The 27,565-nt window shown below is 40.0% G+C and overlaps 1 protein-coding gene across 2 annotated transcripts in view; it reads right to left on the bottom strand.

Moving 5' to 3' along the window:
• MALRD1 (MAM and LDL receptor class A domain containing 1) overlaps positions 1-27,565 on the bottom strand; it is a 215,766-nt gene that overhangs the window by 41,411 nt on the left and 146,790 nt on the right. For both annotated transcript variants that reach the window (XM_083405973.1, XM_083405974.1), the window contains 4 exons: positions 24,419-24,620; positions 12,286-12,561; positions 5,204-5,329; positions 3,533-3,596 (listed from right to left, as the gene is read on the bottom strand). In XM_083405973.1, the coding sequence (XP_083262099.1) occupies positions 3,533-3,596; positions 5,204-5,329; positions 12,286-12,561; positions 24,419-24,620 (668 nt within the window). The remainder of the gene's footprint in view (positions 1-3,532; positions 3,597-5,203; positions 5,330-12,285; positions 12,562-24,418; positions 24,621-27,565) is intronic.

Below are 27,565 nucleotides of genomic sequence, written 5' to 3'. Positions count from 1 at the left end.
ATCCCACCTGTTAAAAGTTATGGCACATATCTACAACTGAGTGCAATTTTATTGTATCACAGTCTAATGCCCTGATACTGAAGACATTATTAGAAGTACATCCTACTGATTTCACTGGGATTAACAAATTGACCAAAGTGACAGGTACATAGTTCTGCAAGGACCGCTTCTCACATTACTTAATTCCTAGAGGTGTGTAATCTGTGTTGGGTATTTGTCTGTGCAGAGTCGTTTGTGAACGTATCTATTTTTCTCAGTCCATCCATCCCACTTCTATCCTCCAAACCCCAAAGGCCTCAAAGTGTAAAAGGAAATTTTGTTTCCCCACCCACAATGACCCTGTGAAGTAGGTTAGACTGAGGTCCTTAGCATGGCCCAATGGCCCATGGAGTATTGGGGGGAAATCACTCTGCAGCAGCAACAACAAAGGTAATTTAATTTAAACAAATGCTCAACTGATTTTTTTCCAATAACCTAAAAGCTGTAGGGAAACATTCTTTTAAAAGATTTTAAAATACAGGGAAATTATTTATTAAAACCAGATTAAAAGAAACTATTGAGTATGAACAGTTTAACTTTTTCCTTATAATTTACTTATATATAGGTAAAGGACCCCTGGATGGTTAAGTCCAGTCAAAGGCGACTATGGGGTTGCAGAACTCATCTTGCTTTCAGGTCAAGGGAGCAAGCATTTGTCCACAGACAGCTTTCCAGGTGATGTGGCCAGCATACAAAAACGCTTCTGGCGCAACAGAACACCGTGACGGAAACCAGAGCACACGGAAACGCCGTTTACCTTCCTGCCACAGTGGTACCTACACAGGCGGCAACCATTTTAGGCGTGTCCAACTGACGTGTAACCGCTGACACGCGTGTCCTTTTGGAACTGGAAAAGGGAGGAATGAGGGCGGAACACGGCGGAACGGTGGCAAGGGTGTAACACAGCATAACGGGGCATAGCAGGCTTATGCATGATCCACAGATGTGTTTGGGGGCCAGGAATGGAACCCCTGTGCAAAATAGTTGCTGTCTGTACCAGACACTTTTTGATGTAAATACGGTTATAATATTAAGTGCGGTATTATGATTTCAGGTGAGACACAACAGTAGAAACTGATGAATACCTAAGTAGTAAACAAACATCTTGCATCCATGTAGAGTTTCTGAATGTAAAAAGCAATAAGAAAGAATAAATTATAGATCTGCTTCTGCACAAAATATCTGGCGCTGAAGTTAGAAACACATTTCCCATCAATATTTGTGCTGGCTTTCTCCTCATGTATTCTTGTGAATTGACATTTTAACCTCGTTCAGGTTTGTAATCAAGCCAAGAAAATTCAACTTTGAATGGCATTCATGCTGGCCTAATTTTGGAAGTGGTAGCAGGAGAAAAGGAAAAGTATTATGGATCCTCACATGGTTGCCTTCATAAAACGTTTATAATTATGCACCACCCTCAAAAAGTCACACATAAGTACTGGCTGCCTTTCCAGATCTTCCATCTGCTCTTAATTCCCTAACTTGAAACTCAAACAGGGTGGACTCATTAAATCAAGGCAATTTGAATTTCTGATGAGTAACATGAAGACAAAGTACCATTTTAATCCTTCAGTTAAACCATTTCCCATTTGTTCTTCAAATATTTTCTAAACAAAAGTTCCTACCATTTAAACATGTGGCATTAATATTAATTAGAACTTTTTTCTACACAACAGATCACTGAAAATATTTGCTCACATACATTTTGTACTATAGTATACTATCTGTTTAGAACAGGGATGTGGGCCCTTCAGACTACAACTCCCATCATCCCTGAGGCTTGTGAGAATTGGAGTTCAACAACATGTGGAGGCAAAGAGAGCAATGGTGATATTTCATTTCTCTCATCTCTGCCATATCTGATTTGAACTTGTACCAACACTGTTGCCTTGTGTCAAATCTCTGCACCAGCGCAGCATTTTGCTGCACCAGTTCCACACTTTGACATGTAACATAGTACTAGTATAATGATCCTGCACTTGACCATTTCTGCTTTTTTATTTGAATGGCAAACAGTAGGTCCCAAGGGATCACCTCCTCCCATAACAGCCTGCCCACTTGTTAAAAACAGGGAGATAATGCCCTGTCCTATGACTTATCCAAGGCCAAAAACATGGCTGGGACAAGGGATCAGGCTTTTTGCTACTTGTCTACGAAAGTAAGAAGTTCCTGCTGGTTCAGGCTGAACATCCCATCTAGTCCAGCATCTTGTTCTCATGGTGACCAAGCAGACATCTATGGGAAACCTGAAAGCAGGACCAGGGCACAAGAGCATTTCCCCCTCTTATGGTTTCCAGTGGTGCAGCAATAAAAATGCAAGCACATTTGCAAAGATAAGCAGGTTTCAGTATGGTTTCAAATTGGGTGGGGGATTGCATGTTGGGTCCCTTCCAACACTACAATTCTATGAATTGGAATTCAGAGGCATACTGCCTCCTAAAGAAAGGGGGGGCTTTTCTCTATCTACTTTGTCCATAGGTAAAGGTAAAGGGACCCCTGACCATTAGGTCTAGTTGTGACCAACTCTGGGGTTGCAGCGCTCATCTTGCTTTATTGGCCGAGGGAGCCAGCATACAGCTTCCGGGTCATGTGGCCAGCGTGACTAAGCCGCTTCTGGCAAACCAGAGCAGCGCACGGAAATGCTGTTTACCTTCCCGCCGGAGCGGTACCTATTTATCTACTTGCACTTTGACGTGCTTTCGAACTGCTAGGTTGGCAGGAGCAGGGACCGAGCAATGGGAGCTCATCCCGTCGCAGGGATTCGAACCGCCAACCTTCTGATAAGGAAGTCCTAGGCTCTGTGGTTTAACCCACAGCGCCACCCGCGTCCTTTGTCCATACTCAGGCATAATTTTATACACCTCTAATATGTCTCCTTCTACTCGCCTGTTCTCTGAAATAAGAAGCCCCCAAAGTTGCAACCTTTCTGTACAGGGCATTGCTCCATCCCCTTGATTATTTTGCTGGCCCTTTCTGACCGTTTTCCAGCTCTACAAAATCCTTTTTGAGGCAAAGCAACAGGAAATGCCAACAGTATTCCACATGCAGTCACACCATAGATTTGTAAAATGGCATTATGATATTGACAGCTTTATTTTCAGTTCCTTTCTTAATGATCCCTAGCATGGAATCCATCTTTTTCACAGCTGCAGAACACTGGGTCTATTCTCTCTGAAAGAAGTAAAATAAATCCCTTAGGGCCTGGAGATTTCTTTGAGCCCTGGACGAGAAAACTACTGACCCCAGAAGTGGGGGTCCTTTGGCACCACTTCTGCCTGCCTCTTACTTTTTCCTCAGACATACTGTACCATAACATCCTTTTCATATCTGCCTAGGACTGAGGCAGTATGACAGCATGAATATTGTTCTGAAGGAAGGAAAACAGAGCCTAGGAACATTGGACATAATTTCATCAGCAAGGAGAGGGATGGCTGGCCAATCCCATCGACCTTGAAATAAATGTACTGAAAAAGAAAACAGAAGCAAAACTTACTGGCAGATGGGAACAGGTTCCTTACTGCATGTTCCTCCATTTTTGCAATATGCCTCGGGACAATCTGGAGGGTGGGAAAATAAGTTACAAAAATTATTTAACTATGACAAGAGTTCTTGACATATGCAAAACGTTGGACATATTCATTAGATAATATACAGTTGGAAGATTTACCATCTAAAGGATAATATTCCATAACTACTTGAGGTAAGTTTATATTTTATACTTTTAAAAAAAAATCCAACCACACCCCAAATCCACAACCACACCCTGTTTTGCCTATACAACTTAGCTTATATATTTCAATACATACATACAGTAGTACTAAATGCACTATATTTCAATGGGACAATTAAACACATGCCTTTCTTAATTTATAAAGGGCATGGTTCAGCTGACTTCAACGGTACTAAATGGCTGGATCACACCTAATATTTCTATGTTACCATAAGAAGCCTATTCAGTTTTAGACACAAAACTCTACAATGTAAAAGGGGATATTGACTGGTTTACTGAGGCAAATCCTACTTTTCTATCAGTGCTAGCTCTGGGTTTTGAGGGGCCCTTGAGCAAAAGTCCCTCAGTGGAATCCCCACCCCCACCCCCTAGCCCTTCCTGGAAGTGCTTATTTCTTCCTCTGGACCCAATACACACAATGGCCCATGAAGAAATGGGAAGCAAGCGAGCCAGCAGTGGCAGTGGCAGTTTCTCCTGCTCACCTCCACTGTTTGCTGCTGCTTTCTTTCTGCACCAGAGAGAAATGATGAATAGGTGGCACTGGCAAGAGGGACAGCAACAAGGCCAAGTAGGTGCAGCATAGGCCTTGCCGGGTGCCCAGTGATGTTGACCTCTGACGCTGACCCTGTTTTCTATTTTAAGTTTCAAATGTCTATGCCTATTTAACATTACTCATTAGGGTTGTCAGCTTGCAAACCAAAGACTCTCCCATACTTTGCCTCTAGCACTGAACTGGTAGATTAAGGAAGCTACAGGCTTTAAAAAACTATCGCTTTTTCTTTTATCACTCCTCCTTCCTTGTTTTTCTTGTACAGTGGTACCTCGGGTTAAGAACTTAATTCGTTCTGGAGGTCCATTCTTAACCTGAAACTGTTCTTAACCTGAGGTACCTCTTTAGCTAATAGGGCCTCCTGCTGCCGCTGGCTCCTGATTTCTGTTCTCATCCTGAAGCAAAGTTCTTAACCCGAGGTACTATTTCTGGGTTAGCGGAGTCTGTAACCTGAAGCGTCTGTAACCCAAGGTACCACTGTACCTACTGTGTACCTTGCTATAGCAAACAAAGGAGATGGAGAGAAGAAAGGAGGTGGAAAACATGGGAGAAGCCACAGCTGCTTTGTGGTACAGGGGAGTTTATGAGTTGCAACCTGGCAACTCTAATCTCAGACAATTTCACCGCCTTTAATGCGTTTAGTTTTGGTACAGCATGAATTTTCTCTCCCAAATATGTCTAAACACAGTTACACACTCAAAATGCACATAAGCGTTCTCCAAGATAAATTCAAAAACATTTCACTGCAGTGAACCCTTCATGATTTTCCACATCAGTGACACTGAGGTGGTGGACTCCACCATGCATGTGAGTGGTTTTCTGTAGGCTAAAGAAAAATCCTGTTTATTGTGAATGAAATTTTGACTAAAAAATTGGCAGACTACCTGAACAGCTAGACTCATCAGGAGCAAAATCAATGCAATCTACAATGCCATCACATCGCCGAGAAACTGGAATACAGCTATTAGTCGATGGACACAACAAAGACCCATTGAAGCAATCTTTAATAGCTAAATGAAAGGAGAAACAAACAAGATGGTTAGAGAGCCTTGTTATTTAGCGATACAACATGGCAACAAGACAAATAGCTGGTTATTCACTTTAACCTTACAGAAATGTTATAGGGTTTGTTCTGGTTTCTAGTCATCTTTGTGGCGGCCCCTTTAAATCCAAATTGTTAGTTTTAATCTATAAAGTTCTAAACTGCTTGGTTCTGAGTATGTGCAGGAGTTTAATTTCATTCCTATGCTCCATTGTGTTCTCTAATTTCCCTGTGGAGATCCAGGCATGCTCTGTCTATGGAATATTTCTGATGACAACTGAAAATGTACTTGTTTAGCCAGGCACTTCCCTGTCTTTAATACTGGTTCTCAGCATTCCCAGTTTACTGTGATTGATTTTTGAATTTTGTTTTATTGAGCTGGTGATATTGTGTTATTTTATTTATATATGAACCCCCCCCCAATGGAAAGTATATAAATTATCAGTATGTGTGTGTGGGGTGTTTGTGTATTATTACAAGGATAATAGATAAAAAATACATTTGACAGAGCATGTGACACATGCTCAACACTCTCAAAATATGTGTCATGTGACTGTGTGTACAAGAATTCGCAACAGATGCTCCAGAAGAGTTTATCTTTCCAGTGGAGATGCTTCAAATACTATCCCTTAAGGCCATTCTGTACAATGAATGTACACAGACCGCTCAGCAGTTGATGACTCAGTGGACTGTTTGAACTGACTCCATTGACAATTATGACATGGTTTGAAACATCTCTGCATATTGTATGCCATATGTGGTGGCTCCTCGTTTGCAGAATGCTCTCCCCAGGGAGGCTGGCTGGTGCCAGCATTATATATCTTTAGTTGCCAGGCAAAAAATTTCCTCCATACCTAGGCCATTGGCCTTTACCTATCTTTGGCCTTTTAGAAGTGGGTGAGATGTTTTTAATGTATTTCTTTTCCCCTTTGGTTTTTTATTTTTAAAAAATGTTTGGCTCTTTGGGTTGCCTTATATAATAATATATAATTTATATTATTTATTATTTATACCCCGCCCATCTGGCTGAGTTTCCCCAGCTACTCTGGGCAGCTCCCAATCAAGTGTTAAAAACAGTACAGCATTAGATATTAAAAACTTCCCTGAACAGGGCTGCCTTCAGATGTCTTTTAAAGATAGGATAGCTACTTATTTCCTTCACATCTGAAGGGAGGGTGTTCCACAGGGCGGGCGCCACTACCAAGAAGGCCCTCTGTCTGGTTCCCTGTAACCTCACTTCTTGCAATGAGGGAACCGCCAGAAGGCCCTCGGCGCTGGATCTCAGTGTCCGGGCTTATCTTGGGCAAGATAAAGTGACTAACAAAATTAATAAATTAAATTAAATTTAAAATGTGATGGTTGTTTCACATATGCAAATTGTTGCTTGATGTTTCATAAATATGCATTTGTACACCTTGTGAGGTAGGTTTGGCTGAGAGGCAGTGACTGGCTCAAAGTCACCCAGTGACCTTCATGGCCAAGTGGGGGTTCAGACCCTGGTCTCCCAGGCCCTGGTCCAACACTCTAACCACTATAACACACTGGTGCTCTCTCTCTCCCCCCCCCCCATGGCTGTAGCTTGCGGTTCTATGGTACTTGGTAGTCCCTGAAACCTCGATGGTGACTGGCAAGAGATCTGTCTGTTTTATTTTGTATGTACTGTATGCTTTGCTTTTTCAATTTACAAAATTAATCACACTGTTCAAAAAAGGAACAAGAACATAACTTGCATTTCAGGACCAGAGATGTGTATGCTGTATGCCAGAGATGACTTTTATTTAACTTAATATTGAAACTAGATGAAAATAATTACACATGGTCTCCATGCAGGTATTTATCCTAGCACCAATAAAGCAACAAATATTCTAAAATGTTCTATTTTGTGTTGCAAAAATTAAAACACACTGTGCTTGCAAGCATAAAAATATCAAATCTATCCTGCCCTGCCCCAAAGCTGTATACTGCCATGCAGCAGCATTCCACTATAATCTCTAAGATCATCTAACGTCAAAGAAATCTAAAGGGATAATCTTGGAGGAAATGCATAAGCCTCCAACTAATTCATGATGGGATCACTGATCAACAGGATGTGACCCGAATGCCTGTGCTTAGTCTTCCAGAAACTAACAGCGTTCTGTCATTAGAGCTACTATAACTAATGAAATGTTCTGTAGTATTGTCTGAGATTATTATTTTTCAGTAGCATTGTTTAAGAGGCTATGGACAGATTTCTTCCCACCCCAATGGCATTGTTGGTTGACTAATTTCACATTCAGGAGAATTGGTCTCAGAATGGGATAATGATTTTTTAAAAACCCAGGAAATGACAAATGTATGCACAGCTACAAAGGTCTAATATCATTTATCCATTCAAAGCCAGGGCATTACTAACAAAATCTGAAAGTAGCTGCATCAGCAAATAACAATGGCGTATGCTCACTTCAGCAACAATACAATCTCTTTAATTGTATTATTACATACGAATGCAACAACATTACTACAGGCAAGTACCGGGCAACTATGAACGGCTGGGTGGTTGAGGGCAACTGTGTTAATTCAAGAATCAGTAGCAATAACTAGAGTGAAATCACCGTAAATTCACCAAATGACACTGAGAGCCACATTAGAGACAGGTATCTCAAGGCATTTCATGTGATTCAAATTTTGAACACAGAGCAGAAAAAAACTATTCAAAATAGCAGATAGTATGTCCCATTTGCCAGATCTAGCAATCTGAATTTACAGCAGATAATTACTGAACATGAACTTTGTGACTACATAATCTTTGAACCTTCTGACCACAACTTGTATCACCCCATAATGTCACATCTCAGAGTTTCAGACAGATCCCACACAGAGGTAAATCAAATATCCCTTAGCTTGACTGATTTTAGCAGCATACGATAGGATTTAATGAATTAATTATTTTGACTTTGATTAGTTTCGAGAGTTCACCTTTCAGTAGGATTAGTTCAATTAGCTCAATTTATGAGGACTACTTGATTTTTAGTTAGTTTTTTTCAGTTAGTTTGGTTAATATGAAGTGATCAGATTCATTAGTGCTGAGGTACGATTTCAGAAGTATTCAAAAATCATTTTGAAGCAAGAAAAAACAGTGGTGCAAACCCACTGGGGGACACATTTTTGCCAATGATTTTGACTGCCTTAATTGGTGAACTTCCAGAGGGGAATTATGGAATTATTAACTGAGAGTATGTGACAGTTTTAATATGTTTTTAGTTGTTCATAATTGTTCTTAAATATTTTTATTGTATTTTTATTGTTGTTTACATTTATGATTCCCCCTTTTCACTTTGTGTAATCTCCCTAAAGAATCCTTTATTTAGTCATGATTAAGATCTTTAATGCCATCTAATCCATACTGATTCTGCATATGAGACAATTTTTAGAATAATACTATAGCATGTAAAATATTAAACATTATGCTTCTTTAAAAGTAAATATGCTCCTAAAAGAATGAGCTCCTCATCCATGATCACTAAACACTATCCAAACAAGCAAAACATTCTTGTAGTGTGTGTGTAAAATGGAAGTATGGTGAGAATGAAAAGCATAATGCACACAACAGAAAAATGAAAACTATTTCAGCATTTAATTATAAAAATAAAAACCAAATAGTATCACAATTACAAGCAATATATTTCAGCAGCCAAATACAGTGGTACCTCAGGTTAAGTACTTAATTCGTTCCAGAAGTCCGTACTTAACCTGAAACTGTTCTTAACCTGAAGCACCACTTTAGCTAATGGGGCCTCCTGCTGCTGCTGAGCTGCCGGAGCACGATTTCTGTTCTCATCCTGAAGCAAAGTTCTTAACCTGAAGCACTATTTCTGGGTTAACGGAGTCTGTAACCTGAAGCGTATGTAACCTGAAGCGTATGTAATCTGAGGTACCACTGTACAGTTTTACCCTACGTACTCCTAGAAGGAGACTTTGGCTATTTTCGTTGTTTTTATGGATACTCAAGGAAAGTTTGTCACAGACAGATCCAAATCGCTACAAGTTTCTCAGCAATCTATCAGCTGATACAGTTATTCTGTGTGCAGAAACATCCTCCTTTATGTCAATTGTTGGTAAGTGTCAGGCATTTGAGTCCGCCATATGTGACTATTCAGAATGAGGGACTGTTCAGGAATGAGGTCTGAGCAGCTTTTATTCTCTGCATATAGTTAAGATATTGGCAAGGACTTAACTGTAACTCTAGAATTCTCTGGCTGTTTTAATGTTTATACTTAAGTTGCATTTCTTGCTTTGCAGTTAATGAATATTGCATACAGTCCTGGTTCTCTGATAGTTAAAACTGACTTTTGTGAGGGACAATTAACACCATCCTATTAATGTTTAATGATGCTAATATGACATTTATGTTGGATCTTGAATGCTAATGAAGTTTTTGTGGGTGCAACTATACTTGTTTCCACCACAGGGGATGGAGGTAGGGGAAAACAGACTCAGCCCTTTAAAAATAAAATAAAATTCATTAACACTTTGTCTGTCTTTCAAGGTTTATAGGGATACAACCCAGATCCTATTAATGGCAGAATAAAGGACAGGAAAATCATTTTTCAGTCATTGCTGTCAGCAGTGAAGCCACACTCTACTTGGGCAAATGAGCAATGTATACCTACCTACCATTAATTCAATTTTTATTCCTTCTCTGTTTTAAATCATGCAGTTTAAAAAAAATAAAAAAATAAGTGAGATTATATCCTCTTTGTAAGAATTTGGAATGGTGGAAGAACTGGCTAAGTACAACATTTGTAACCATAAGCAGTAATTTCATGCTTCTGGAAGGCAGAGCAGGAAATAAAATCCACCATATTAATCGTTATAATGCAACATTAACATATATACCCTACTATCAAGCTCTTCTGTCAGCACTGCCAGAATCCTCCTGTCTACACAAATCTTTAAATCACACATGGCAGGAATTTTGTGGTGGCACTAATAGTGGAGATGAGGGTTTACAAAGATCTGAGTGAGAGATTTTCTGATTGCCTCCCTTTTCATTCTGGATTTAAGTTTTATCTCTACAGAACATATTCAACTACACCACCCCAGTCTAGTGCCTGGTCTGGGAAAGGAATTTTCACTCAATAAAAACTGGGGCTCAAAACTCAGAAAAGGATCTAGGTGGCTTGCGGTAGGGATCAGGAATTTATAACAGGAAGGGAAATAATATGCATTAAATGATAGGAGCCACATGGCTTGCTAGTTCAGGAGAGATAACGTAAAACACACACATGTAGCAATGTTATATGTCTGCCAGCCCTCATGACAGTTGCAAACATTTAATACAAATGTGTCGCACGTTAACACTAAAAAGAGAAATAGAACATGGTATATTGCTTTTCAGTAATTACAGCACACTATTTTTATATTTTTAATAGGACTTTTTCCCAGGTAAGTGTGCACGGGATTGCCGCCTTACAATGTAGCCTCTATATAAATTTACACACAATTAAGCCCCATTGAATTTAACAAGGCTTACTCCTAGAAAACTGAGTTTAGAATTGTAACCCAGATCTATTAATATGATGAGATTTTCTTATTTGTGCTCTCTTGCAGAAACATGAGCAGAAATAAGTTCTATCTGTAAGTGCTATCTCATTTGCTTCCATGAGAGGCAGCACAAAGGGATTCAGAAAAATAGCTGCTCCTTCCCCTGAAGTAAATGAGCAAGTCCACTCATACAAGGAGATTTATGCACCCATTTGTATATATACAGAGCTCTGGAGTGAGGTCATATTTTCTTTTCTTTACTCGTCATTTTTGAACCAACAAAATTGCCATACATGCAAATGGGCTTACCTCCAGTGCCAGTATTCCAAATATACTGTATAAACAGTATTTTAAATTAAATTAACTCTTTTGAGTGGCTCCCAGTGGGCATACATACGCCTCTACTAGGTCCTGCCAGTAGCTGAGGTGCATACCTTATTTTGGTTTTTTATCTCTTATAAAATTATCTTAACTATTTTGAAACTTCCATCAGTCCAAGAATGCACACAAAGATGTCTTTATCACAGGTATTCAACCCAATGGTTTAAACTCAAGGAAGAAATTTGTTATCATGGAGCCATGCCTTTAATTTTTCATCCCCTAAAAGTCAATCCCACTTCTTAATAACATCAGAGGGCAGGGAAATGTAGACTCTATATATGCACAAGATTGATCTGTTATTATATTGATGCTGCAAATGTTTAGAATATGTAGTAGCTGGATCCATTCCTATTCTGCTGTATCAAGTAGAGACTATGACCAAGTCAGACCTTTAAGCATCAGTTTCCTAGCCCTGATGATTCAATAATAATTCAATAATAATTGAGTCAAATTATAAATTATAATTTGCCTCAAATGTGATAAGATTGCTTTAGGGTGCACTGGGAATTTCTAAAGACCCCATGGACTTATCTTTGTTATTCGTCCATGTGACATATCATTCAATATTATGTTATACTAGTTGGCAGGGTCCCATGGACTGCAAGAAGATCAAACCTTTCCATTCTTAAGGAAATCAGCCCTGAGTGCTCACTGGAAGGACAAATCCTGAAGCTGAGGCTCTAATACTTTGGCCACCTCATGAGAAGAGAGGACTCCCTGGAAAAGATCCTGATGCTGGGGAAAATTGAGGGCACAAGGAGAAGAAGACGACAGAGGACAAGATGGTTGGACAGTGTTCTTGAAGCTACGAACATGAGTTTGACCAAGCTGCGGGAGGCAGTGGAAGACAGGAGTGCCTGGAGTGCTATGGTCTATGGGGTCACGAAGAGTTGGACACTACTAAACAACAACAACAGTGGGCAGGGGGTTAAGTAAAAATAAATAAATAAAACATTACCCATAGAATCATAATCTTTTACATTGATTTTGGGTTGTAGTTTTTGTATACAATGAACTTACGACAATTGGCTTCATCTTCATTGAACCTACAGTCGGCCACACCATCGCATCTCAGGAGTGATGGGATACACGACTTGTTAGCACACTGGAATTCCGCTTCCTTGCAATGTCTCGGGGAGCCTGTTGTAGGTTGCTCAGTAGGGCAGGCCATTTCATCAGTCCCATCAATGCAGTCTTCCACTCCATTGCACTTTGCAGAAAGAGGCACACACTGCTTTACGTAGCTGCATGTGAATCTGCCACTGCCACAGGTTTGAGGTTGTGGTACAATTGGTCCTAGGGGGAAAGGATATGGAAAAGAATTTCAATTATCAGATGACCTGCTTGAATTACAGGGCCAGGGAGTCTCCTTACCTTTTCAGGGAGCCTTCTTACCCTATCAGCTACTGTTTTCAGAAATCTGCAGAGTGAACTTAGGCTCCACACTTACATGGGAGCAAGTTATTTCTCACTGAGTAGGCATGCTTTGAATTAGTTTCAGCTTTTTAACCACTTCTTTCTGGAATAATGCATCTGACATAGGAGATACTGAGTAAAAGGTAAGATTGCTGCAACTTGCTGCACAAGCCTATGCATTTCTATTTACAAGAAAATCCCACTGAATTCAATAGAGCATACTCCCAAGTAAGTATTTTTTTGGGCATTGTAACCTTAATTTCCTTTGTAATCACAGGCAGTCAAACCTGCTTTTTCTTTTTTTCTTTTTTGTACTTCTGAAAAAGAGTCATCCTCTTTGCCTTCAATAATGAGAGTGTTTAAATCCTTGGCAGAATTAGGGCCTAAGTATTTATGCCATTCTGACAACTTGCTCTTTGGAAGAAGAATTTAACGGAGGTCAGGATACATAAGGACCAAGGCTATGATTCAAGCAAGCTTATTTAGAAGGAGGTTTGAGAAAGAAATCAATTGGAGTACATCAAAATAAATGTGTTTAGGATTGAGAGGCCAATATAGTTAAGAATGAAAAGTGGTGGTCCTGAGATTCAGTGAAGAAATATCTGATGGTTGATCAAATTCTTATCTCCATAAATCCAGTCCAAAGCTATACAATAAAGACTTGTGTTTTTTTTAACTGTTTGCATGTTTCATTAACATTAATGATCCAGTATTTCTTCTAGCACCAAACTTTGGCTGGAATTAGTTAGATCTTACTGTTGACATAGCTAACACAGATATATGCTACGGTATTCTTTGGTTCCTGGAGCAGAAAGGCAGTAATAAACATTTATATATAGTCTAAATGAAATGTTTCAATTTAGAAAAAATCGGAAGTATAACACACTGCTGTTCATTATGTGAGATAAATGAGGTTCTCCCCCTTCAGGATATTTTTAAGTATCAACATCTCAGATAATAAACATACCCATTCACCCCTTCTTTGTAATTGCACTATCCTAAAATGGTATTAAGTATAGCATGCTACTGCCAATTTGCTATTCAAAGTGGACAATGATGCAACTTCTTGTGTGAGTGATGGTGCCCCATTAAAAGAGCTACAATGCTATTTATTATATTTTCATACCCTTTACTAAATCACCTCAGCTCAATGTACCGAGTTCTTGCCCATCCCATTTTATCCTCACAACAAACTCGTGATACTGGCCAAGCTGAGAGAGAATGACAGGCCCAAGATCTCTCAGAGAGCTTCCTGGCTGATGAGAATTTGAACCTTAGTTTCCCTGGGCCCTATCTAAGCATTTATACCACATAAAATCTAAAACCCAAGGGCTCATTTTCTGTGACATTCTGTGGCACAATACTTCCATAGAGGAGTGATCATTGTAACCAATACACAGAGGACACAATCCAGGGAAAGTTTAGCTGGTGATGCACTGTGAACTAAGCACGGGAAGTTCCAAAATCCCATTAATTTCAGTGGGACTTTGGCATAGTTAACTTTCTCCTGTGTGCACAAAGCAAAATTATATTTAAAAACTACAAATTTCTGTTTTGATAAGAACCAACAAACTCTGATGACTGTACCCATATTTACCGAAACAATGTGAATTTCTAATGAATTTAAGAGAAAAATGCTGCTCTTCAGGCCTTTGACAAAAAAACATATGTTAGGGGTGTGGGTTGGCTCTGCGTGGGCCAACTAATGAGGTGAACTGGGATTTTTTGCTGCCTTCCTGAAGGGCAATGTCAGGGTGCTCACAAAACCTTGTGTCGTTCTGTTGCTTTGTTTCTGGACTTTTTTTTATATTGTACAGTTCTGTGTTTTACTATATATTTTTATCTTTCTCTAGCTTTTCTGTGGGCTTTGCTTTTTTTGTTAAAGCATAGTAGTGGAGGATTTTTAAAGAAACGACAACCCCAAAAGCTTCATTTCAGGTTACTTCTTAAAAAAACAAACAAACATTGCTCTACTTTAACAATAAATAAACAAATTGCTAATCAGAACTCTACAGGCAGCATTCCAGACAGTCTCATGTTGTAAGATGTACTAGAGATGAAAAGCATCACGAAGAGAAGGCCACACAGAGGATACATAAACAGAAATAATTCTAACACAAATGGTTTATGGAGGGGGAACCAGAAGGTTGCACCTTGTAATGCAGAACTGAAACTACAATGCTTGAGAGCTGACTAAGAAAATTCCTAGTATGGCAAACCAGACGAGCCAACATTTATTCATTTAATTTCATAAAATTTATGCACTGCTTGATGTAAACAAAAAACTCGAAGTGGTTTACAAAAAGATAAAACAATTAAATCACAAAAAATACATTACAGGAAGCCTTCTGGATAGCACAAAAAACTAATGGAATGGGAAAGCTGGTGTGATGGTTCAAACTTTCAAAACATGTACAAGCAAGAATACACATCACTTGGCCACTTCTTAATTGTTTTAAGGTGAGAAAGAACAAGACTCCCACCCATCCCCTGTGCTTTTTCCTACTCATGAAGGATTATGGAGGGAAATGAATCATTTCTCCCACTAAAAGCTTCTGGACCTATTTATCTGCAATTTGGCAGGTCTAATACAGTCTTAATGAGCTTCCATGTAATAAATAATATATTTTTTATTTATACCCCGCCCAACTATTCCATCCATTTTGGTCAAGGAAAACATTATAGCTGTTTTTAGATTCCCCATTATGGTGAAAGGGGGCCACAGAGTTTTAGATTATACAGAGTAGCCTGGAACCCAAACCAAAAAATGAAGTGATGAGACCACAAAATAACACACAAACAGATCTGAATCTTAAAGTGTTTAAAGCTACAGATACAAATCTTGTGGCTGTGTCCAATGCTAATATACTAATATATGCTAATATACGCCAATGGTTTCTGTGATCCCCAAAGAAGAGCACAGGCTCCTAACACATCAGAGACTAGAGTATTTTCACACAGCTTTGTACCATTATAGTAGTTTGTTGCTACTACTAGTGGGGGAGTACGGGGGGGGGAGTATGGGGAGTACAGGAGGCTATTTTGTGTGTTATTGTTTTCCTCTCTCTTAGCAAAGAATTGTGGATAGTTTGGAAGTTACAGTGCTAAATGCATCATTTCACTTGGGCAGTTAGAACTGCCAGCAATTGCTGATCACAGTAAGCGTAACTCCTTGGTAGGCAGTTGGCAGGTCCTCCAGATGATTTGTGCCCTCACTAGTAGCCAAAGCAATGAAGTCATGAACTAGGCGGGCACACCACTGAACTCTGATCTGACTCTCGGGGCCTTAGCAACACTTGGAAATTACATCCTGTAAGATACAACCTTTCAGGTTAAGAACAGCTGACTGACTGATGGCTAAACAAGACATCTCTGTCTGCAGAGAGTACTTCCCAGTGGCTCCTCAATACTGTCTTCTAGCAGTAGGGGTGGTTTCTAGGCATTATAAATTATAATCCCCTCTTAAATTATGAAAATCCTGTGCATGATTATGTGGTAGTAAGTCCCACTGGGTTTAGGATTGCAGCCTTAGGACTGAATAAGTGGTTTGTTTTCAGATGCCCTTTTCTTCTAGCTGCCCTAAAGACATTTGATTTCAATATTAAATAATAAACATTGATAAAGTACTTTCAAGTGTTGAAAAAGTTTGATATCAGCATAGGGACAAATTTCCTTGGTCAGGATTTGAATTATTTCCCACAAATATCAGAAAAGGGGGAAGAGTAAGATGTACATTAAGTCAATATAATAATTACTAGACCCAGGGTGCAGTCCTAATGCCAAATCTGCTGGCGTGAGTGAAGACCTGGTACATCATTAGCTGAGCCGGGAGGTTTCCAGCTCAACAGGGCTACACTAACTTAAGTTCTCAGCCAGAAAAACACTGGTGTATCTCCTCCAAGTTAGCTCAGCCAGGACCCATGTGGATCTTAAACCAGTGCAAGCCCTGGAAAAGCAGTGTGGTGTGGGTATGGCAGGAGGGAAGGGGACTTAGGCTACAGTACATCCAAACCCATTCAGCAAGATCACTGACCTGGGAACCAGACAAAAAGGGTGGTGTAACTCAAACACTATTTAAAAGTTTGCTTTCCCTCTCCCAGGCTTAGAAGAAGAGGAAGAGTTTGGATTTGATATCCCACCTTTCACTCCCTTTAAGAAGTCTCAAAGCAGCTAACATTCTCCTTTCCCTTCCTCCCCCAAAACAAACACTCTGTGAGGTGAGTGGGACTGAGAGACTTCAAAGAAGTGTGACTAGCCCAAGGTCACCCAGCAGCTGCATGTGGAGGAGCGGAGACGCGAACCCGGTTCCCCAGATTACGAGACTACCGCTCTTAACCACTACACCACACTGGCTCTCAATATACTTGCTCAACCAGCAGCAGCCCTACTTCTGAACAGAGTGGGGATCTGCCATATTTTGCCCCCACTTAATTTATGATGGCTTAATTCATGCCACCTTCTTGTGCTTATGATTGCCCTCTCATTCTCTTGAACAAATAGGGAAGGCACTTTTGAGGCAGCATTTAGCACTACTTGAGCACAATTAAAGAAACTAGAGTGTGTGTGACAATGCAGAAGTACAAATGGATAAGCAATGACTAACAAAGCAAAAGCAAATCCAGTTTTTTCTTAATAAAACAAACATTTGGAGGAATCAAAAAGGGAGGTATTTTCTTATTGACTGCAAGCTAATCTGTTCAACAGGATTTACAGCCATATGTGTGCTTAGGATTTCATCCCATAAAAGGGAATTTAGACACACTATTTATTCTTAAGAGCTTTTTCTGATCAAGAGAAATCTGCAGATCCAGACTGCAATTAACAGCAAAATCCTGTGAAATAAATAGTGAATTTTCAATTATTCACTAGACCCTGAATTTCTATCCCTCTTTAGACTGTAGATACTCAAATTAAACAGATACAAAAAGAACAGTGCTCTTCTGCAATGCTGAATAAATCAAAATCATACCAGTTAAGGCTCCCAGCATAAGAAGACTCCCAGCTGCTGGCGTGAAACCCCAAGGCAACAGTCAAAGTGTTAGCATTCCATGTGTACCTTCATTTGCAGGAAAGAACTGATCTCTACAAGGACAAGTATCATACTTGACTGATCATTGCAATGTTCACAAAGTCAAACTTTCAATGTTTATGGGCTTCCTGACAGGGTTGTGAATTATCATGAGTGTTCACCAAAGCATTAAACAGGCTACTGATGCCTATAATTCAGGGCGCGAGTGCCCAAGGTCTTGCTTTTGGTCTATAAAGGAATAGGTAATCTAGTTCTAATCTACCCCAGAGGCCATCTGCTCGGGAAACATTAGAGTTTGATGGGACAGCATAGGCTTCCTGACTCACAGACAAATTCCAAGTGTTCTTCTTGCTCATGTTTCTGAAATCCCCCTCTAGATTGCATTTATGAAACAGAGGTGCTGTTGTAACAAATTGCCCCACACCTCAGCAAACAAACTCTAACAGTGCTTGAGAGCATTTGAGGTAAAATGGGGCTGCAGATGTCCATACCTGAATCTAGACGTAGAAGCTGTTACTAACAGGAGTGGCCAATGCAATCTTTCCTTCATTTTGTAGACTTAAAGAAGAGATCAGGGAATGGAGCCGTCAAAAAAGGAAAGCAAGTAAACTGGCTACCCAGTTTTGATATCTGATTGTGAAAGCAGAATTCCAGCCCCCATTCCAGCCCCATTTCCCTTTTGCTTTCATTCTGTTGCAGTGCAAGAAGAACATGAACTCAATTCCACGGCCAGAGCCAGAACTTGACATCTTGGGCCAGCTGCCAGGAACCCAACACCCTGGCAGGGCTCCCTGATGATGCTTGCCTTGGGCTCTCCTTTAAAAGTCAAACAAAAAACACTTCAATTTAGGCAATGTTACGAGCCTAAATGTCATTTTAAATTCCTAGAGTGGCATATATGCCCACTAGACCACTTTGATTGGCCACTTTGAACTGGCACTACTACAAGTGCCATATAATATCTGTAAGAACTATTTGTAAGAACTTGATTGCTTAGCATGACATTGCTTGCATTTTGGAACTCCCTGCCTATTGAGATCAAGCAGGTGCCTTCATTCTCCTCTTTTCAGCTCTTGAGAAAAATCTTATTGTTTCTAAGCATCTACCCAGCATAGCTGTCAATTTACAGATATGAAAATAAGGGACCAGCAGCCTCGAAAATAAGGGAGCAGCAGCCAAAAAAAGGGATTTTAGTCAACCAGCTGAAATACGAAGTTAAAAGGGACCAGATAATTTTGGAGAGCAGCGACGGTTTTTAGCCCTTTGTTTCCAGAGCTTGCTGCTCAGGACACCAGCTGATGAAACACTGCAATTAAATAACTACAAGCAGCAACCACTTTCCGTGTAAAACAAAGTCCAAGCTACGAAGATGCTGCTGCAGTTCTGTATCTTTTCTCTCGTGCTCTATCTGCAGCTCTCAGTTCCATCAGGTGGGGCGAGAGGAAGAGGGGGGGGGGAATAGCGCCCGAAGTAAACCCATACTAGTCTACCACTACAAATCTATGGGAGAAGCGCTTGCGGTCCTTCCTCCGCTTTCCTCCTCTATAGTTAGCCCTTGGAACACCTGCCCGCGCATCCGCCTCCACCTCCTCCTCCTCTCTCTGAACTGCTTTCTCTATGGTTGGCCTCGCTCTCCTCTCAAGGCTCCTCAGCAATTCATAGGCCACGCCAGGCTGCCCATCTCATCCAGGTCCTTTGGCAGCGCAGCCTAGTGGGGGCAGCGGCGGTGGGCAGAGGGGAGGCCCCAGGCAGAGACGCTCAGTTTGGCGGCCGCAAGGAGGATGGCGGCGAAAGGGCCTGAGGTTCCCGCCAGTCCCAGTAGGGAGGGGTTCCCAGGGGCCGAGGCTGGTGAGAGGAGGCCTGAGGGGGTGGGGCGGGCAGCCAAGCAACACAGTTGGAGCTGGGATAAGGGAGTTTCCCGCCAAATAAGGGACGGTTGACAGCTATGCTACAAAGTTGAGGTGGTTTCAATCTGTTTAGTACTTAGTTAAACTACTAAAAGTACATTTTAAAGTATGGCTGTGATTTCCCTCCCCTCCCCCTTGATTTTACTCTTTTATCTAGTCAGTGGAGGAACAGGCCTGCTGGAGAGCACTTTGTCTAGAACACCCTAAACACAAAGCTGGCCATGGCTAAATTTACACAGATATAGTTCTAGTTCCAGTTTTCATTTTCCAAATCATCTCCAAAATCAAGTTTTATTTTATTTCACTATTGATTGCATTAGGTTTGTATGATTTGCCCAGAGGATTTTATCCCCCCCCCCCCAATATTACATATTGCAATTCAGCATTGCAGTAGCTCCAGGGACTAGGACTGAAGCTAGGCAGTCAAGGACTGGAATAAGAACTGCAGTCTGAGCTGTTACTATTGTGCAGTCATGTTTTGTCTCCAACCATCAAAGGAAATAGAAGCCCAGAGGACTATTCCCAGGTATGTGAATTGAACACTGCAATCCGTTGTTCTACTTCTTCCTGCTATTGTTAGCTTTGTTGTGTTGGGGTAGTAGGAAAGATCAAGGATCAAGCAAGCCTTTCAAATACAATTGACCTCTATTGCTACCTAATATGTCTGATATAAACCCCACCTATGAGCCACTACAGCAAACTACAGGAGCTCAAGAGGTTCAAAAAGCACAGTTTGAACAGTGTCTCTACCCTCCAAATAACAGGCAGCTGAGCGCTCCAAGATTCCAGAAAGTACAATGTAAGAAAACACTAGAAACCACACTATGAAATGCTCCCTATTATCAACAGTAACTAAATACATTAAGGCTGAACATGACTCAGCACCACAATTTCAAATATACAGCACCTCAGTAGATCAGTAACGGCAAAACTCGTGTTGAAGAGACTACTCAGAAGCTTCAGCAGATGACAACACCCAATTTTACAATGAATGAAGTATTGAAGTTATTCTGGCATTTTACTGGAAGGACACAAGATCATACTTTCTCACGAACATTTTAAAAAATGGGGGAGGGGGGAGCAGCATTCTAGCAAAATCCCCCAGTCTAATGAGGTCTTGCTGTTTAAGAAAAAAATAAAACCTCTGGTGAACTTCAGAAGTTGATAATGCTTTATTGCTTAGAGCTACCAACCAGCTAAATTGTGATTGCTTCCATTTAGAACATGTTGCCCTGGGAAACCTAAAGTAATTAAAGTGAGGCTGGAGAAGTAATAATGCAAAAAGAAAGACAAAAAGTCTGCAGCAACAAAGCAATCCTTTAAGGGAAGAGAACATTACAAGAAAAGTGAGACAGCAAGTTCTCATATTATTCCTTTATCTTGAGTTGAAAAAAATGTGGAACAAAGCTAAGTGCTGTGTGCAAAACACACACAAATCCATTTTTAAAATGCAAAGCTTTTATACAAATATATGAAGAAAAATATGGGGAAAGGGGAGAAGAAAGTGTGCTTTACCTAAAAGGCAAAAAGTTAAGGAGCTGTTGCTTTTCATCAAAGAGAGACAGTCCGTCCCCTCTAATTGAGCGGAATTGGCTGCAGAGTCTTCCTGCCTATTTTTAAAAAAATGAATGTAACTAATTTTATTCCATAATAAGCCTTGATTAACTGGGAATGCTCTGTGCCTGTTTCCTATCTGTAAGTTTTCATGAGATCACTGTTCAAACTAAAGCTGGGCCAAGAATCTCTACCTCGCTTCACTTTTGTGGGACCTTTTGTCCCATGTGAAAATAGAAGAGGGATATTTGGAGGCAATGTGGGTGGGTGGGAGAGAAGATTACGAATGTCTAAGGGGTGGTCAGTGGAGGCACCTATTATTTCCCTCAAAAAACTGAGCCACTGGGAGAGACACATCATTCCCGGGGCATTCTCTCCTAGGAACAGTCAAGCTGCTTGAAGAGCTGCTGGGCTCTTTTTTTTCAAAAAAAGAAAAAAAAGAGAAGAGAAGAGAAGAGAAGGGAACAAACATCTTGTATTTTAGGCAAGACCTAAAATAAGGTTACCAGACGTCCCCATTTCCCAGGGACAGTCCCCAGATTTACAAATCAGTCTCCTAACAAAATCAGTTGAAGTTGAAAAGTGTCCCCGGAATCAGTGGAAAAAACCTGGTAACCTTAACCTAAAAGTATTTAAGTTCACTCACCTCCAAAAAGTAATCTTCACTGGGCATTTTTATCAGTTCAATATAGTAGGGCAGCTTAGTTAGTTACAGCAATAACATTAAAAAGTAAATATCAGAGTCAAGGTCATAGCGCAAAGGATCTACAGACACTGGCGTTCTATATTATTATTTTCATTATGTAAATATAATGTCACCTTTATATTTACATTTACAAATATTATTTACGAATATTATTTATTTGTGTAGCCGAAACCATTACAAAACAAATATTTACGTTTGCTATTACTAGCACAGGCAGAGTTTCTCAGACTTGTATTCTGATGATGCTGGTGTTTTCACATTGGAAGTTGTGAGCAGTGATCCAAACCAAGAAACAGCTGCAATGCCATATCCATAATTCAAAGGTCTTCTAACATAATAAACCATCGTGTTGGTGATTTACTGATCTCTCACTGTGGCGCCATACCACTGATGTCAACTAGAGTGAATGTCAACCAAACCAGCATCAGTTGGTTTTTGCTGCCAGACTAACAAGGACAAAATCGGGCAAAGTTTTGAAGCAGTTTGAGCAAAGGTTATGCACACAGTAAACCTTGGATTTATAAGGCTGTCAGATTTGACCTATCATCATCTAAACTATATATACCCGATTCATTAACAACCCTTCTGAGGCATAAAGTCCCTGACTGGGTTGAGTTTAAAAAGTCTATGCTTAAATAACTCCCCTTGAAATCATTGCACTTTAACAGTTCCCAACTTTGGCTGGAAACATGTATTTTCAGTTTCATATCCATGGAAGTGATTGTTAATAAGCAAGGTCACAAGGTTATGGTTGAAAATAGCAATACAAAGTCAGTTGTGATGCATGTGAACTATGCTGCAGAAATTAAAACAATTCTTTGTTGTTGTTTACACCAGTGCCAAAGTTGTGATGCACCACAAATATTTCAAGTTAACATCAGTATGCTGCTTCTTTCCCACAAGATATGTTTTTATCATCACTGACAAAAGAGGCATTGTTTTAAACATGGGGTTAAACAACTCACTGGAGAGAGAGAGGTGTTTTGCAATTGGAGGTCATAATTAGAGCAGAGCAACTAGTGGTATATTATTCATGAGCATATTTTCCAGCACTGCTATCATTTTTCACTTAGCCATAAGTGCCACAGTTGCCATCTGCTTATTGCCAATCACACACAAAATAGTCTTCTTAAACATGGAGAGTTAAACAAATGACTATTTGCACACAGCTGCCTCATTTACATTCAAATAAAGGCATTTACCTGGGTGATCATATCCCTACAAAAAAGAAAGAATTTTCTATAGTGTGAACTACCTTCAAGAGGCCGAACTAGACATAATAATAGCAGATCAGGCTCTTCAAATGCAGATCTGCCCTCATCAGATATAAATCCAGAGGACAACGACAGTCCAGGATAAGGAGCAACAAGACAGGTGATACGCAAATTCTTGTTGGTTAGCATAAAAAGCGGTAACACCACAGAGCTGTATTGCTGATAGGTAGATACTCAGACCATGGAAATAAAAGTGGTAGAGAGGGCTCTGTGTGATGTCATTTCCCTTCCTCTCCTGGACAGAAAGAAGCAAATAGTACTTCTTGTTCCTCTCTCTCTTCCTGTGACCAGCCATGAGAACAGGCATACCCTGTACTTGCTCCAGCTCAGGCAGATGCCTGAAGCTGGTTATACTGTCAATTTACATATTTTGCCTGCTTAGTTTTTACTGCTGTCAAACAAAAGCAAGATTATAAGTAAATTATATTTTTATATTTGTTACCTGATTCTTTGGTAAGCATGGTAAGAAAGGGAGAGACAGCTTATTTCATACCTGATCTTGCTCAAAACTAGGCTTTGCAACCTACTTCCCAGGCTTTCAAATTTTGCGCCCAAGGGTAAAATTGTAAAATTCTGTTTAACCCACACATGCAGGTGCCTGGAGGGATAAATTGCAATTAATATATTCTCTCCTACCCATCAAAGCCTGTCTCAGATGATGAACCTCTGCTTGTCCATGGTTTACATTCCTGCAATCTCTTCCCCTTTCTCTCAGGGCTCAACCAGACTTCCGCTTGTCCTGCCGTCTTCCCCTGGGGAAACCCAGGTTTTATTGCTGAATTGGAGCAAATGTCAATTGGGTTTTCAGCGGATTGATGTTTGCTCTGATTCAGTGCTAAAGAGCAGCTTTTCCCAGGGAGAGGTAGGGCAAACAGAAAACTGCTCAGACCTGTGCCTAGAAAGCAGGACAAGTGGAAAACTGCTTGGTGTTAATGCAGCTGAGCCCAGGATGTGGGTGTGTGGGGGATACATAGGGAGAAGTACTAAGGGGAAGTAAGTGGCAGGTGGCCCTATCACTGTTTCATGTAGCTTGGTCCTCAGAGGTGCCTCACACATGTTTTTTTCTGAAAGAGAATTACTCATGTTAGAAACACACATCAAATGCAATGACCACTTGAGTATCTTGGGGAGTCCAATCGTATTGTGTACAATAACATACTTGTTCCCAAAGTATTTATATCAAAGAGGGGACCTATTATAAATGTATTAATAAACAGATAATGAGTTAGGTATATGTGTCCAGTGACTTATCTGTAGAATTACATACCTCCTGATGCACATTCTGGTGTGAAAGCAATGTCATCGAGAGCAAATTCGATGGGCTCATTAGCTCCTACTTCTGCTTCAAATGCCACTTTGAAAGGACTATTGCTGGAAAGGACCACATTTGCATATGTCCATGTATTTTTTGTATTTCCAGTTGCTGCCCACATCAATATATCCATTCCAAATTCTTCAATGGCATACACCTATTGAGAGCCAAATACAGAAAACACACCAATTTAGTAAGTACAGAAGTGTCATAATGCATGCCCAAGAAAGAAGGAATCACATATTCATGATAGCAATGAGAATATATTATATGGAGAGTGGAGGATAAAGCAGGAGGTATTTGAACAGGGAGAGAGAAATAGCTTGATTGATGGAGGGAGAAGTAGGTAGCAAAAGTGGGGCATTTCTAGCAACTGGATTTTAAATACTCCCCCATGTAGTGTTACACCAGGGATGTTTTTAGGGTGTGTGGGGAGTTGCCAGCTGTTGGTCAAGAAGGTCTAGGAGTTTAAATAAAAAGAAAGACCTATTGAAGTCTCTGGTACTTTCATCTCCAAAGGTTTGGGACCCTTATTTAGAAATGCATTGAAAATGTTGTTTTTATTTCTTTTAAAACTCACAGATACAAGTTCAAAAAAAATGGGTAAATATCTCCTAATACATATTTGCACATACAATATAATATAATTGATGGCTCAATACCAAGCTCCTTAAGATAGCGATGATAGATTTTATAAACATAGAAGCATTTATCAGTAAGCCAAAATAAACCATCTTCTCAGCCATCCTTTTGAGGTTTTATCCTTTCTTCCTCCCCTTAGAACTGCTATAGGATCTGATTGGCAGAAGTAAACTTGAATTTGCTAAGCAGCATTTCACAGAACAGCATGGTATCACTTCCAAATCATGGGAAATAGTACAAAAATTTGCTGATCCACTCTGTGTTTTCCTTCCTTAAAAGTGAGATGGAGTAATAAAAAAATTAGTCATTTTTAATGAAATTGGCCTGTCCTCTGCTGTAATTTATTACACCCCAGTTCACAGCAATTTATGTAATATGAACTGCCTAACAAGCTGGAAAACTGAAATATTGGACATATATTATCACAAGGGGAATTAATTTTTGCTTTAACTTCCAGTATTATGGCAGTATGTTCAAGCAGCACTGCAGTGAAGGGATGCTGAACAGGGAAACTGCAATTATCCTCCTCAACTTGTTCTAGCTAGGTAGTAAAGTAACATGGGGTGCCAAGATCTGATACTGAGAATGTTAAGAAATAAATAGAGTACTGTACTGATTGGTTCATCTGACAGCCTCGCTCTTTCAATCTCAGTACAAATATGTAACGGAGGACGGAAAATATCATTCCCTTTTTTGCATTGGAAGAAGTAATTTTGTGAGTCTTGCTGGGGGAAAAAATACCTTGATATTCTTCTCTTCCTCAAAGGTTTTTATTGTGCAATCCTCTGCTTATCTACTGAAAGCTTCACTGGGATTTGCTCCCAGACACGTTTGTATAGGGTTGCAGGCTCAGGGTGATACACAAAGCTCTCCTCCACTTTATCCCCACAGCAACGCTGTGAACCAGGTTAGTCACCACTTATGCATGACCACTTAGGTACGACTGTGTAGATGCACAGCATCAGAAAATATTTCAATTCTAACCTGAAATGGTGGGAGAGAGCTGGAAATTCCTTGTGGCTCACAAGGAGACCTTCCCCAGAGCCCAAAGTCCAGACAAAAAGAACCCAAGGGCTCCAAAATGGTGCACAGGAGCTCTCGCTGGCATTGTGCTACCTCACTCAACAGCTGTTGGGCGGGAGGCTGTATGTACTGCAGTGGGCTCCCCACTTACACACATTTCGCTTATGTGTACAAGGGCCCGGAATGTAACTGTACAAGTCTGGCACTGGCTGTCATGACAGAAAGGTATGTGTGGAAGAGGCTTCCACCAGCATGAATTTATTCTTTAAATTTGGGGAATATTAAATTTATTTCTGATGCCGTGGGCATTTATTTGACTTGCCTTAAAACTCTTTCTATTTAAAAATGTACAAGACTTTTCATTTGATCCTCACCACTTATTGTTTTGGGGCTTCTCAGATGTTTTGACTTTTCCCTGAAAAACAAGCACTTTGCTTTCTAGCTGCCTTACTGATCTCTCTTAATTCCAAGACACTGTTGTGAGGTTGCTTCCTGCCTACGCACCAATTAATGTCTGCAATGCCTAAATAATAGGGTATCCCTGTGAAACACCTGGCACTCGCTTTAGGGAAGAGATCCAATAGAGATGCAATAGAAGAAGTGCTGTGCTTCTTCAACAGAACAGCAGACAGCATTACACCATGTACCTTTATACTTGTCCCTTAAGGAAAATGAATTTTGTGTTGCCAGAAATATACATTGAATGTTCCTAGGTTTTCATCTCCACTCTCCAAGTTTTGTATCTGTTGGTGCATTGATTGGTTGCTACTGTATTTCAGAGGCATTCATCCAATGCTGCCTCTGATACATGATTTTACAACACCAGTATGTTTACACCAGAGAAAACAACCACTGGAAATAATTATTAAAGGTTTTTTAAAAAACAAAAAACAAACAAACCCGACAAATCTGTTTTTTATCATCTGCAAAAACAATGAGTCTTGTGATACTTAAAACACTAACTTTTTTTTTTTGGTAGACTTATACCATACCATAATAAATATGTTAGTCTTTAAGGCACCACAAGACTCTTTGAGATTTTTACTGCAACAGATGAACACAGCTGCCACTCTGGAAATTATGTAACAGGAACCTGATGCAAAGGATTTTAAAATAATAACTATTAAAAACTATATTACAAAGTCACAAAAAAATGCATTTAAAAATCCTGGATTAATTTCATATACTGCCAAGTAACTGTGTATAATGTGAAAGTCCACAAAATTCAACACAGGAAAAACTCATTAATGGCTGATGTATGGTCCCTGGACTGGTTTGCACAAAATTCAGGAGCAACATAAAAGTGACCTTCAGCAGTCAATGCTCTGCATGTATAAATAAGTAGAATAACTACTGCAAAAGCAATCCAGTAGTTTCTGGACGCTGGTAACAATATGAGGTTCTTCAAGTATCATATACCTAAGATCTGTAGCTTCA

This window comes from Podarcis tiliguerta (genome assembly GCF_965153285.1).
Source record: "Podarcis tiliguerta genome assembly, chromosome: 12".
Classification (NCBI taxonomy): Eukaryota; Metazoa; Chordata; class Lepidosauria; order Squamata; family Lacertidae; genus Podarcis; species Podarcis tiliguerta.
The sequence above is the reverse complement of the archived record's forward strand: the minus strand, read 5'-3'. Positions and strand labels throughout refer to the sequence as shown.